Raw genomic sequence first — 15457 nt, forward strand, 5'->3', positions numbered from 1 at the left:
TAGGGAAGTGATTTTTTTTAATTTATTTTTTTTTTACATTTTATTAGGGGCTCATACAACTCTTATCGCAATCCATATATATACATATACATACATCAATTGTATAAAGCACATCCGTACATTCTTTGCCCTAATCATTTTTTTAAAATCTTTTTATTGGGGCTCATAAGGCTCTTATCACAATCTGTACATACATCAATTGAGCAAAGCACCCTTATACATTCGTTACACTCGTCACTCTCATAATTCACCTTCCACTTGGGTTCCTGGAATCAGCTCGGTTTCCCTTTTTTTCCCCCCATCCCCCTCCCTCCCCGATCCCACCCCTGGTCCCTTGATAGTTTATAAATAATTATTATATCTTATTTTACACTCCCCGGCGTCTCCCCTCACCCGCCTCCCCCTTGCCAATCTCCCAGAGAGGAGGTTACACATAGATCTCCGAGATCGGTTCTCCCTTTCTACATGCCCTTCCCTCCTGGTGTCGCCACTCCCACCGCTGGTGTTGAGGGGTTCGTCTGTCCTAGATTCCCTGTGCCTCCAGATCCCCACTGCACCGCTGTACATCCTCTGGTACAACCAGGTCCGCAAGGCAAGGTAGGATTGGGGTCATGATGATTGGAAGGGGAGGAAGCATTCAGGAACTAGAGGAAGGTTTTGAGTTTCATTGTTGTTACACTGAACCCTGAGTGGCCCATCTCCTCCTCACTACCCCTCTGGAGGGGGTGTTCAGCTCTCTACAGGTGGGCATTGGGTCCCCATCATGCACTCCCCCTCTTTCACGGTGATGTGATTCTCACCACCACCCCACCTTTGTTGTTGGAGACCTGGTCTCCTCTGTCCTTCATGGTCACCTATGTTGGTGTGCTGCTTCTGTGTGGGCTCAGTTGCTTCTGGGCTAGATGGCCGCTTGTTTGCTTTCAAGCCTTTAAGTCCCCAGACGCTATAAAAAATTTTTACACTATCGCGATCACTGGTGACCTTGATGAGCAGCTTTGATGAAGTGGTAGATTCAGAAATTTACCTTTGATAGGAATACAGAGGTTAGAAAATGGAAATAGGCATAGCTATCTCTTTCCAGAGATGTGTGTGTGTGTGTGTGTGTGTGTGTGTGTGTGTGTGAGAGAGAGAGAGAGAGAGAGAGAGAGAGAGAGAGAGAGAGAGAGAGAGAAAGTGAGAGAGAAGGAATTGATTTAAAAAAACAGTAGTTGGAGGAGAATGTGGGGGTCAAGGAAAGTTCTATTCCAAAGCTTGATATTTCTTCATATCTTTCCTATTCCCACCAAATTTAAAACATCACTAAATTCTATTAATTTTATCACATAAATTGTTTAAATACATTCATTTATCTCCATTACACTTGCCACCACCCTAATCATCATCTTCCATAAACTACCACAGTAGTAGGTCTAACTGATGTCCTATTTTCATTTAATCTTTTCTCTTCAATTCCACCAGACATACTCCAAGGCCAAATCTGATCACAACATGTTTCTTCATCCTACCACCATTAGATATTTAAAGATCTTCTTGTGTTTAGAAAAAAGATTAAACAACACGACTTATGAACTCCTGTATAATCTACCCCTCTATACTTCCCAATTTAAGCTCCACTCTCTTCTATTTTTTTCTGTGCTTCTGCTACATTGTCTTACTCTGGCCACCAAGCCGTTGACTCTGCTGTGCTTTTTGTTTAAAACCCTCTTCCTCTCACAGCTTCCCTTCTAAACCGCACTCTGACCAATCACTACTGCTACTTCTTCAGCCATAGGAAAGCCTTCCCTGCCCTCTCCAACCAGGTTGGTTCCCTTTGTTACGTACTCATCTAATACCAGCCAACTTTTCTATATGTTGCACAATTGCACATTTTCACTTGCTTGTGATTATTATCTCAATGTTTGTCTTCCTTCTTAACATAGAAGCCCCATGAAGGCAGTGACTGTAACCCTGCACAGAGTACAGACTCAGTCAATTATTTAAGTGAATTGAATGAATGAATCCTAATTCTTAACACTTCACTAAGCGACATAGTATAATTTCCTAAAATACCTTGGAAGCTTGCTAGCACCTGTGAAAAAGAAATGGCAATGTACATAATGTTTTAAATACTTAATTTTAAAATGGCCTTTTGAAACTATGTTCCCTTATACCCAACTATCTGTCTTTATCCAGCTGAGATTTACTTGCTGCTTCATTATTTGTACCCCTCTCTCATGTCTTTGGTTACATGGTTAATTAAAAATCACAAATATTACTCCATTGTAAATCATCAGACTCAATTCTGTTTCCTCCCACCTTTTGCCAGAAATTATTTAATGGCAAGATTGACTATTGCATTTCATTTCTTTTCATTCCTCAACCATGAACAGCAAATTTATGAAGAAGCTAATTAACATTATTACCAACTATTACTTTACAACCAGAAAGGATATCAAAGACTCCTGATTAATCTCCTAACTGGAAAAATTAATCCTACATAAGAAGTAGCCTAATTTATATTTTATGAATGAGATAGTCATAATAAAATCAGTTACCATTTGGGAAGGATGTATAAAAGTTGAATTTCACTTTTAAGAAGAATTATGTGGTAATATATCCTTATGTTTAAGAATTATGTGCTAATGTATCATTATTTTTAAGCTTTTATATATAAATATTGAAAAATAGAGTAACTTAACTGGTTTACATTCTAATTTGTGTTTAATAATACTCTTTATAAAATATTTTTCAGAGAAATATTTCAAAATTCCAAATTAAAATCAACTGATGAAAGATGCAGCCAAAGACCACCCAAGGCAAAGACTAATTCTAGTTCTCATTGTATTTTTATTTCACGAAATTTTCATACTGGATGCTTCCAATCACAGGTAAGGATTAATATTCCACAGCAATATTTTTAGAGAATTTCTTTTAACACCATGTCACATTAACATTGTTTTTAAGTTTGAAAACCATAATGTCTCTATATATCTAGTCTTAAAGCCAGTGTTCCCCATTGTGGTCTTATTTTAGGATGAAGATGTGAGCAAAATATAATGAGCAAATGTGTTATGGAAAAGTGAAAAAAAACTGTCATATGTGTCAGAGGAGAGAGATTGGAGTTATTCAAACTATTTAATCAATTCATTAAAGATTTATTAAGGCTTGATTATATGCCAGGCTCTGTGCCTCCCTATGGGGGGTAGGAAATACGGTCCCTTCTCTCAAGGAACTTGTGTAGTATACAAGTGGGAGAGGTAATAATAACTTATTATATGATAAGTGTCAAAACAGTGTTGAGTGAACAAATTAAACAAGATAAAAACCAGTAGAAATTTTAACCCAGGATATGGATAAATAAGCGAAAAATCGGTTTAATGATATTATATCATTAATAGATAAACTGTCAGTTTCTTATACATCTTGAATACTTAATTCTTTGCTCGTTAACTTGCTAAACAAACATCTATTAATATCTCATATATGGTAATGCTAATTTAGGCTCTCACCTACTACCAACAAGTTAATGCCAACTCATAACAACCCTAAAGAACAGGGTAGAACCTCTCCTGTGGGTTTTCAAGGCTGTAAATCTTTATAGGAGTGGAAAGCCTCATATTTTTCCCGAGGAACACCAGGGACGTTCAAACTACTGACAGTAGTTAGCCATCCACTAACACACAAAGCTGATTGCCACCGAGTGGATTCCAGGTCATAGGGAACGTATCAACAGGTAGAACTTCTCTTGTGGACTTTTGAGCCTGTAGAACGTTACAGAAACTTGAGCCTGTAGAACTGTAAAGAAACAGAAAGCCTTTCTTTCACTTTATCAAACATCATGTCCACCATTTTCCCAAGAAGCAGCTGGTGGGTTTGAATTGTAGAGCTTCTGGATAGAAATCTAACATGGGGTACAGTACCCTATGCCACCAGGGCTCTAAGTGTAGACCAGGGAATGTAAATGGAGGAAGGCCTTACAGAGAAGGGGATCCTTGGGTAATGCAAACTCTCAGCTGTGAACCAAAAGATCAGAAGATTGAATCCACCAGAGGTGCCTCAGAAGAAAGACCTGGCATTCTACTTCTGAAAAATCACCCATTAAAAACAGAGGGGTCTAGAGGAGGAGTTGTGTCAGGGTGCGACGTAGCACCAATGAAGAATACAGCTTTCCTCCAGTTCCTAAATGCTTCCTCCCTCTCTGCCCCCCACCCCCACCAACTACCATGATCCAAATTCTACCTTGCAAGCCTGGATAGAGCAGAGGTTGTACACTGGTGCAGATAGGAGCTGGAGGCACAGGGAATCCAGGGTGGAAGATACCTTCAGAACCAGGGGTGTGAGGGGAGATACTGGGAGGGTAGAGGGTGAGTGCGTTGGAAAGAGGGAACCAATTACAAGGATCTACATGTGACCTCCTCCCTGGGGGGTGAACAACAGAAAAGGGGGTGAAGGGAGACGCCGGATAGGGCAAGATATGACAAAATAATAATTTATAAATTATCAAGGGCTCATGAGGGAGGGGGAAGTGGGGAGGGAGGGGAAAAATGAGGACTTGATGCAAAGGGCTTAAGTGGAGAGCAAATGCTTTGAAAATGATTAGGGCAAAGAATGTACAGATGTGCTTTATACAATTGATGTATGTATATGTATGAATTGTGATAGAGTTGTATGAGTCCCTAATGCAATGTTTAAAAATTTTTTAAAAAAGAAAGTAAATGTCTAGAAAAGAAAGATGGCAATATATGTACAAATATGTCTGATACAATTGATGTATGAATTTTTTTTTTGTTTGTTTTTTTAAAATATTTTATTAGGGGCTCATACCACTCTTATCACAATCCATACATATACATACATCAATTGTATAAAGCACATCCGTACATTGGTTGCCCTAATCATTCTCAAGGCATTTGCTCTCCACTTAAGCCCCTTGCATAAGGTCCTCTTTTTTTCCCCCCCTCCCTCCCCTTTCCCCCCTCCCTCATATGCCCTTGGTAATTTATACCTCGTTATTTTGTCATATCTTGCCCTATTCGGGGTCTCCCTTCCCCCCTTCTCTGCTGTCCCTCTCCCAGGGAAGAGGTCACATGTGGATCCTTTTCATCAGTTCCCCCTTTCCAACCCACTCACCCTCCACTCTCTCAGCATCGTCCCTCACGCCCTTGGTCCTGAAGGTATCATCCACCCTGGATTCCCTGTACCTCCAACCCTCATATGTACCAGTGTACAGCCTCTGTCCTATCCAGCCCTGCAAGGTAGAATTCGGATCATGGTAGTTGGGGGGAGGAAGCATCCAGGATCTGGGGGAAAGCTGTGTTCTTCATCGATACTACCTCACACCCTAATTAACCCATCTCCTCTCCTAAGCCCCTCTATGAGGGGATCTCCATTGGCCGACACTTGGGCCTTGGGTCTCCACTCTGCACTTCCCCCTTCATTTAATATAATATATATATACACATACATATATACATATACACATATATACACATACATACACACACTTATATCTTTTTTTTTTTGCATGATGCCTTATATCTGGTCCCTTGGGCACCTCGTGATCGCACTGGCCGGTGTGCTTCTTCCATGTGGGCTTATTTGTTTCTGAGCGAGATGGCCGCTTGTTCACCTTCAAGCCTTTAAGACCCCAGACACTATCTCTTTTGATAGCCGGGCACCATCAGCTTTCTTCACCACATTTGCTTGTGCACCCATTTGTCTTCAGCGATCCTATCATGGAGGTGTGCAGTCAATGATATGATTTTTTGTTCTTTGATGCCTGGTAACTGATCCCTTTGGGACCACTCGATCACACAGGCTGGTGTGTTCTTCCATGTGGACTTTGTTGCTTCTGAGCTAGATGGCCGCTTGTTTATCTTCAAGCCTTTAAGACCCCAGTCACTATCTCTTTTGATAGCCGGGCACCATCAGCTTTCTTCACCACATTTACTTGTTCACCCACTTTGGCTCCAGCCGTTGTGTCGGGAGAGTGAGCATCATAGAGTTCCAATTTAATAAAAGAAGGTACTCATGCATAGAGGGAGTGTTTGAGTAGAGGCCCAAGGTCCTTCCGCCACCTTAATACTTGACCTATAAATATCGACACAAAGATCTATTTCCCCAACCTCCTATATATATTTGTATGTACATGTTTTTGTCTAGACCTCCATGAATGCCCTTTGACTCCTAGCTCTTTCCTCCATCTCCCTTGACCTTCCTCCTGCCCTACTACCATGCTTCATCGCCACCTGGGCTAGAGTATACCTCTTCTCTAAGCAACCTTACCCTTGATCATTTCCCACCAGGCCTGCCACTCCCCCTTCTCTACCCTTTGGGGTCCCATGTTTTTCCCTTGTCCCTGGGTTTGTTAACACCACTTCCTTACCCCCCCTACCCCCCACCCCAAGTCCCCCCGGAACTGTCGGTCCCGTTGTTTTTCATCCAGATAGTTCATCCAGCCTGTCCTATTCAGACAGACCTGTGGAGTCACTAACATGCACGAAAACTATACAGAGGAACACAAAGCAACAGTATACAACCAGACAACAAAACAACAAAAACAAACCACTGACAAAGAACAGAACAAAACAGTTCACAAGAGAAAAGCTTGTAGTTAGTTCAGGGATCTTTGCTGGCCCTTAGGAGCGTTTTCCAGTCCAGTCTGTTGGGGCACCACGCCCTGGCCCCAAAGTCCACTTTCAGCATTCCCTGGGGACCTTGCCACTCCATTCCCTTGCTGTTCCGCTGCACTCCCCCAGTGATTTGCCTCGGTGTGGTGGGATCAGGTCAGGTGCAATTCCCACACTGTGTCTCTGGTGCTGTCCCCTGTATCGCCCTTAGTCACTGAGGGGCATCATGTCTCATAGTAGGGCCAGCCATGTTGTTCTCTCTGTGGACTGGCTGCTCTACTCAGGAACATCATCATCACGGCCTGGTGGGCCAGGCTGTGCTCCACTCTCTCCTCCTGCCCCTTCATCTGCTCCCATGTGCTCTGATCAAATATGTCCATCTCCCATAGCTGCAGGGTCAATGTCGTCCTTTGGAACAAGTTCTTTTCGGGGGAGGGGCAGGAATCCACTTAATTTATGGTGCTGGGGCCAGCCTCCCAGACCTCTCCACCGGTTCCGTCCTCCACGCCGGGATATTGCATTCACACCTTGCGACACTGGGTTGAAGTCTGGTCCCACTTTCCCTGTGGAGATATAAGCCATACCCTCCCCTTGGGTGGATTAATGCCCCATTTCTGTCATGCTGATTGTACTTACCTCAGGGGACTCATGTTGTACCTGTCCCTTTGGGTCTGGCTTACCTCGCTTAACATAATTCCTTCCAGCTCTTCCCATGAAATAACGTGTTTCATGTGCTCATCGATGCTTTTTAGTGCTGCATAATACTCCATTGTGTGTATGTGCCAAAGTTTGCTAATCCACTCGTCTATCGAGTTGCAAGAGCCCCCAATAAAATGATCTTTAAATTAAAAAAAAAAACCCTCTGGAGCACAGTTGTACTGTAACAGACACGGATTCACCGTGAATTGGAGTTGACTTGACAGTAAGTGGTATTTGGAATGTGGAATATATGAAATATGATTCTAGAACAATTGCAGTTGTCAAAAAGGAAATGGAACACGTATAAACCAATATCCTAGACATTGGTGAGTTGGAGTGAACTAATAGTATTAGACACTTTGAATCACTAATTAATATGGTTTATAATGCTGGGAATGACAAATTCAAACTAAATGGTATACCAGTCATCATAAAAAAAGGAATACTTCAAAATCCATCTTTAAGTACAACATTGTATGTGATAGGATAGTGTCTATATGCCTACAAGGAAAACTAGTTAATATAACTATCATTCAAATTTGAACACCACCCATTAAAGTCAGTGATGAGGAAATGAAAGGATTATATCAAATTGTTCAGTCTGAAATTGATTAAACCGTCTGAAACACAAGCAAGACGCATTGATAATCACTGGCAGTTAGAATGCAAAAATGGAAAATTGTAGAAGGATTAGCAGTTGGAAAACCACACCCTAGTGGTAGAAACAAAGCTGGGGGTTGCAGGATAGAACTTTGGGAGACCAATAATTTCTTCATTACAAATATCTTTTTTCAACACTGTAAGTGGCATCTATACATGTTCATCTCACCAGATGGAATACACAAGAATACACATGTGCATCTCACCAGATGGAGTACATAAGGATCACATTGATTACATCTGTCATGAGAAGATGGAGTAACTCAATATTATCAGCCGAAACTAGGCCAAGTGGCCAACTAAGGAACAAGTTTGCAATTGACAATATGCAAACTTAAGTTGAAGCTTAATTTAAAGCAAATTAAACTTAAATTAAAACAAGTTCACAGGAGCCAAAATATGACATTGAGTCTATCCCACCTGAACTTAGAGACCATCTCAAAGACAGATGTGATGCATTGGACACTAAGGACAGAACACCAGATGAGTTGACAAGAATATCAAACATGAAGAAAGCAAAGGGTCATTAAAAAGACAGTTAAGAAAGAAATATCAAAGTGAATGTCAGAAAAGACTCTGACATTTGTTCCTGATCACAGTGTAGTTAAAGCAAATGGAAGGAATGATGAAGCAAAAGAGCTAAACACAACACTTCAAAGGGCAGTTCAAGAAGACAAAGTATTATAATGAAATGTGCAAAGACCCAGAGTTGAGAAATGAAATGGAAAAGCAGACACAGAATATTTTAAACTTGAAGAATTGCTTCAGGTTCAAATATTTAGGAATTCTGCAGGCAAAATATTGAGTGATGTTGTTATTGCTGCTGTTAGATGTCATTAAGATGACTCCAAGCCATGATGACTTATGCACAACAGAATGAAACATGACCTGGTCCCTGAGACATCCTCACATTTGTTCTTATGCTAGAGCCCATTGTACTGAATGATGGAGGAAACATCAAAAATGATAGAAGAAGATACAGGAAGAAGTCCAAGCTACATTGAAGTCATTAGCAAAAAGCAAGCCTTCAGGAATACCAATGAGAATGTTTTCACAAAGTGATGCAGTGTTGAAAATATTCCCAGTCTATGCCAAGAAACTGGAAGACAGCTAATTGATCACCCAGCTGCAAAAAAATAATATTTGTACTCTTTGCAAAGAAAGGTGACCCAACAGAATAGGGAGATATCAAACAATTTTATAATATCACATGCAAATAAAGCATTAAAGAACTAGAGTAAGGTTGTGTGTTTCATCAGTTGATTGGCTCTTCTCTTCCTTGTGGCTGTTGACAGGGGAGTGTCCAATTGACTACTGATGAGCTTTGGGTCTCCACTATGCTCTCCCCCTCATTCCCATGGATATGATTTTTGTTTGTTTTGTTTTGGGTCTTTGATGTCTGATACCTGATCCTATCGACACCTCATGATCACCCAGGGTGGTGTCCTTCCTCCATGTGGGCTTTGTTGCTTCTCAGCTAGATAGCAACTTATTTATCTTCAAGCCTTTAAGACCCTAGATGCTATATCTTTTGATAGTCAGGCACCATCAGTTTTCTTCACCACATTTGCTTATGCACTCATTTTGAGACTACAAATTTTTATGTGAGTAGAAAACCTTCCTTTTCTCCTATGGAGCAACTAGGGGGTTGAAACTGCTGACTTTTCAGTTAGCTGTCCACCTGATAACCCACCATGCCACCAGAGCTCAATGTAAAGAAAGAAAAATTCCTTAAAATTATCAATAGAAAACATCACGATAAATGGAGAAATTGTTGATTTTGTCAAGGATTTCATTTTACCTAGTCCAAGACAAATTCTCATTGCAGTAGCAGTCAAGAAATCAAAGGAAGTATTGCACTGGGCAAATTTGCTGCACCTGAACTATTTAAAGTTCAAATATGTCACTTTGAGAACTAAGGTGTGCCTGACAGAAGGATTAGTATGTATTGATATTCATGAGAAAATTTGACAGTGAATAAGGACAAGAGGAGAAGAATGGATGCACTTGAATTTGAAGCACCACAGACTGCTAGAACCACAATCAAACATCTGACTTGGAGGAAGTAGCCAGTGTGCTCCTTGGAAGCAAAGGTAGCAGGACTTTAACTCATACACTTTGGGCACGGGATGAGGAAAGATTAATGCTTGGTAAAGCAGAGGATCAGTGTCAAAGAGGAAGACCCACAACAAGATGGAACGACACCGTGGCTGCAGCAGCAGGCTCATGTATAGCAATTATGAGAATGTTGCCTTATCAGGCAGTTGGTCATTCTATTGTACCAGGAGTCACTAAGAATCAGAGCTGAACCATGGCACCTAACAACCACAGTATATCCTCCTTTGTTTAAATGACTGTCTCTTGGTTATATACAGGTTCTACTAAACACCATGAAGTGCTCCATTCAATTCACTGCGAGCACCCGAGAGGCAACCTTGCTCACACCGAACCAGTGCATATTTCATCCTTTGCCCCAGGCCTATGGCATTCTGGACTAGTTCTGCTCTCTGTTGTGGCTCAATGTAATGAGCACAACAAATGATCTCTTCTGCTGTCTTAGCTGAAGAGGAAAAAAAAGTTGAAAAAGAAAAAAAATGGCTTAAGAAAGAACTAGGACTCCATTTTAATTGTTTTTGAGCGGAAAACACTCCTAAAAGTCAGCAAACAGAACTTGAACTATTTACTTTTCTTTTTTTTGTCATTGGATTTTGTTGTTGTTTTTTCTTCTTTTCTTTTGCTGTTTTGTTTTGCCTGCCTTGTTTCTTGTGCATATTATTATCTCTGCAGGTCTATCTAGATAGGATAGGTGGGATAAACAACATGGAGGGGAAAATAATGGGACCGAGGGTTCCAGGAGGGGCATGGGAGGGGGAAGGTGGGGGAAAGGAAGTGGGTGTTAACAAACCCAGCCAGGGACAAGGGAACAACAAGTGATCCAAAATCAAGGGCGAGGAGGGTGTAGAAGGCCTGGTAGGACTTGATCAAGGGTAATGTAACCAAGAGGAATTACTGAAACCCAAATGAAGGCAGAGCATGATAGTGAGACAAGGGGAAAGTAAAAGGAAATAGAGGAAAGAGCTAGGAGGCAAAGGGCATTTATAGAGGTCTAAATACAGGCATATACATATGTAAATATATTTATATATGATGATGGGTGAATAGATCTATGTGCATATATGTATAGGTTTAGTATTGGACATTGGGCCTCTACTCAAGTACTCCCTCAATGCAAGAACACTTTGTTCTATTAAACTGGCATTCCATGATGCTCACCTTCCCAACAAGATCACTGAAGACAAAGCGGTTCATAAGCAAATGTGGTGAAGAAAGCTGATGGTGCCTAGCTATCAAAAGATGTAGTGTCTGGGGTCTTAAGGGCTTAAAGATAAATAAGCAGACATCTAGCTGAGAAGCAACAAAACCCACATGGAAGAAGCACACCAGCTTGTGTGATCACGAGGTGTCGATGGGATCAGGTATCAGGCATTAAAGAACAAAAGATCATATCATTGTGAATGAGGCGGAGTGCAAAGTGGAGACCCAAAGCCCATTTATAGACCACTGGACATCCCCTTACAGAAGGGTTGTGGGGAGGAGACGAGCCAGTCACGGTGCACTGTAGCATCAATGAAACATACAACTTTCCTCTAGTTCTTTAATGCTTTCTCCCCCTGCCCCCCAACCCCCACTATTATGATCCCAATTCTACCTTACAAATCCAACTGGACCAGAGGATGTACACTAGTACAGATAAGAATTGGAAATACAGGGAATCCAGGACAGAGAAACCCTTTGGGATCAATAAAGAGAGTAGTAATACCAGGAGGGTAAAGGGGAAGGTGGGGTAGAAAGGGGGAACCGATCACAATGATCTACATATAACCCTCTCCCTGGGGGAGGAACAACAGAAAAGTAGGTGAAGGGAGACGTTGGACAGTGTAAGACATGACAAAATAATAGTAATTTATAAATCATCAACGGTCCATGGTAGGGGGCGGGGAGGGAGAGAAAAAAAATGAGGAACTGATACCAAGGGCTCAAGTAGAAGGCAAACGTTTTGAAAACGATGATGGCAACAAAAGTACAAATGTGCTTGACACTATAGATGTATGTATGGACTTTGATAAGAGTTTTATGAGCCCCCAATAAAATGATTTTTAAAAACACGGTGTAAATTGGAAAGAATGTGTACACGCAATTAAAAAATAATAAATGAGATATTTGTACACTCACTGCCTATAATAAGAAATAGAATGTCTCTAATTTTCTCTGTCCTCAACTCTCACTGAAGGGACTACTGGCCTATAATTGCAATTAATCATTTCCTTTTAAAAAATTATTTTATAAATTATTTTATTGGGGGCACTTACAGCTCTTAAAACAATCCCATACATCAATTGTTTATCAAGCATATTTATACATGTGTTGCCATCATATTTTCAAAACATTTTCTTTCTACTTGAGCCCTTGGTACCAGCTCCTCTTTTTTCCCTCCCTCCCCCACCCTCACACCCTCATGGACCCTTGATAAATTATAAATTATTATTATTTTCATATCTTGCACTGTCTGCTGTCTCCCTGGGATGGGTTTAGGGGTGGAGATCATTGTGATCTGCTCCCCTTTCTTCCCTCCACCTTACCCCTCCCCCATGGTATTGCTACTCCCATTATTGTTCCTGCGGGCTTTTTTTGTCCTTTATTCCGTGTGTGGAGAGCTCTTATCTGTACCAGTGTACATGCTCTGGTCTAGCCAGATTTGTATATATATTTTTTAAATCATTGATCAGAACTGTTGTATGTTCTGGAATTAATTAATTTTATGTTTTGGGTCCCACATTTACTACATTCTACTTTTTTGCTTAATATTATGTTCCTGAAATTCACCTAGGTGGATGATGCATATAGCCATAGTTTCTGATCTTCATTGTTATATGATTTTCCATTATATGAATATGTTTCATTCTACATTATGGGCCTTTAGATTGTTTTCATTTGTTTCTTTAGAGACCTTTTTAAAAAGCATATACCTGACAGAGAAATTGCTGAGTTAAAGGTTGACATGCTTCGACATTATTAGATAATTAAAAATCATTTTCAAAAGTAGCTGTATCAATCTGTCTTCCCCCAAGAGGTGCAAAATTGCTCAGAGATTGCTCCATATATTCAACAAATACTGTTATTTTCAAATATCTTAAAGGCACCAAAAACTGATATTTTCAAGATTTGCAAATCTGATAGTATCTCACTGTGGTTTTGATTTGTATTTTTCTTCTAACAAATGAGATTATCTTTTTTAAAGGCCAGTGGCCATTTATGATTTCCTCATGTGAAATGCCTGTTGAAATATTCCTTTTTTAATTAGATTGCTTTAGTTACTGTTTCAAAAATATTATTTATTCTGGAAACTAATCCTTGTCAATTTTGTTAATTTCATTATCTTCATTCATTCCTTTTACTTTTAAACTGTTTATACTGTTGTTTTTTTTAATAAACCATTTTATTGGGGGGGTGTCTTACAGCTATTAGAACAATCCATAAATCAATGGTATCAAGTACATTTGTACCTACGTTGACATCATTTTCAAAATATTTTCTTTCTACTTGAACCTTTTGTATCAGGCTCCTCTTTTTCCCTCCCCCCACCCTCTTACCCTTGTGACCCTTGATAAATTATAAATTATTATCATTTTCATATCTTGCACCATCTGCTGTCTTCCCTCACCCGTGTTTCTACTGTTCATCCCCCTGGGATGGAGGGTTGTTATATGTCAATCATTGTGATTGGTTCCCACTTTCTCCCCCTCCTTCTCCACCTCCTCCCTACTTGCATGGCATAGCTACTCTCATTATTGTCCTGAGGGGGTTATCTGTCCTGGATTCCTTGTGTTGAGAGCTCTTACCTGCACCAGTATATATGCTCCATCCAGTCTAACTGGATTTGTAAGATAGAACTGGGGTCATGCTCGTGGGAGGGAGAAAGCTTTAAAGAACTAAAGGAATGTTGTATTTCATCAGTGTTAAACTGCACACTGGCTGGCTCATCGCTTCCTTGTGACTTTTCTGTGAGGGGATGTCCAATTGTCTACAGATGGGCTTTGAGTCTCCACTCTGACCCATCTCCTTTGCATTGATTTGATTGTTTGGGGTCTTCTGAGGCCTGATACCTGATCCTGTTGACACCTCATGATCACATAGGCTGGTGTGCTTCTTCCATGTGGGCTTTGTTGCTTCTGAGCTAGATGGCTGCTTGTTTAACTTCAAGCCTTTAAGACCCCAGAAGTTATATCTTTTGATAGCTCTGCACCATCAGCTTTCCTCACCACATTTGTTTATGCACACATTTTCACTTCAGTGATCCTGGTGAGAAAGTGACAAAATGCCAGGCTGTTAGAACAAAGTAATCTTGCATTCAGGGAGGACTTGAGTAGAGACCCAATGCCCATCTGCTACCTTGATACTTAACATATAAAGATATGTACAAAGACCTAGATCCCTATTGATATATATATTCATATATATGCCTATATTTATACCTCTATAAATGTCTTTTGCCTCCTAGTTCTTTCCTCTATTTCCTTTTACTTTCCTCCTGTCCCACTATCATGTTTGACCTTCATTCGGCTCTCAATAATTCCTTTTAGCTACATTGCATTTGATCAAACCCCACCAGGCAGACAAACACATTAAAAAAAATGTAAAGTAACTTAGTATTTCAGTCTTTTCCTTTATAATTTATTATTTATTTCCCTATTCTGATCATAAAGATACTCTTCTATGTTGCCTTTTTTTTCTATGTTGTCTTTAAGGGTTTCATTATTTTGTCAACATAGGTCTTTAATCCATCAAGAATTAATTTTTGTGTTTGTTCGAAGTAGGGAAACATTTTTTCCTTACATTTATCCATGTCCAATAGCATTTATTAGGGATGTTAAGAGCAATTGCACTGCATCATTAATTTAACAAGGAGCCATGGTAGTCCAGTCGTTAAATGTAGTTGATAACTGAAGGTCAGAGGTTTGAACCCACCAGCCAATTCATGGGAGAAAGATGTGAAAGTCCACTTTTACAGCCTTGTAAATGTCCTATTCTACCCTAGAAGGTCCTGTGAATCAGAATTGATATGACTGCCATGGGTTTGGTTTGATTTTTTTACTGTTATTAGATCAATGTGGGGAAAGCCAATCATTTACAATATTAAATCTTCTAATCTATTAATTTTATTTGCTTTTGAATTTGTACATGCCATTCTTAACATTTTTCAATAAAGCATTATAATTCTCTTTGTGAATGCCTTACATATTTTACATTAGCTCTTACTACTGAAAAAATATATCTTTATATTTTTGTAATGTGATTTTTAAGTAGAATTTTATTTTGGAATAATTTTAGGTTTACCTAAATGTAGAAATTATAAAAATACACAATATTATATATTCTTCATTCAGTCTCCCCTAATATTAAAATCTTAAATTTTTGTGATACATTGATCA

General features: G+C 39.9%; 1 protein-coding gene across 1 annotated transcript in view; it reads left to right on the forward strand.

Moving 5' to 3' along the window:
• Positions 1-15457, forward strand: part of C1H1orf185 (chromosome 1 C1orf185 homolog) — a 44810-nt gene that overhangs the window by 7483 nt on the left and 21870 nt on the right. The window contains exon 3 of the mRNA XM_075532563.1: positions 2732-2867. Within this exon, the coding sequence (XP_075388678.1) occupies positions 2732-2867 (136 nt within the window). The remainder of the gene's footprint in view (positions 1-2731; positions 2868-15457) is intronic.

Source organism: Tenrec ecaudatus, chromosome 1 (genome assembly GCF_050624435.1).
Source record: "Tenrec ecaudatus isolate mTenEca1 chromosome 1, mTenEca1.hap1, whole genome shotgun sequence".
NCBI classification, from domain to species: domain Eukaryota; kingdom Metazoa; phylum Chordata; class Mammalia; order Afrosoricida; family Tenrecidae; genus Tenrec; species Tenrec ecaudatus.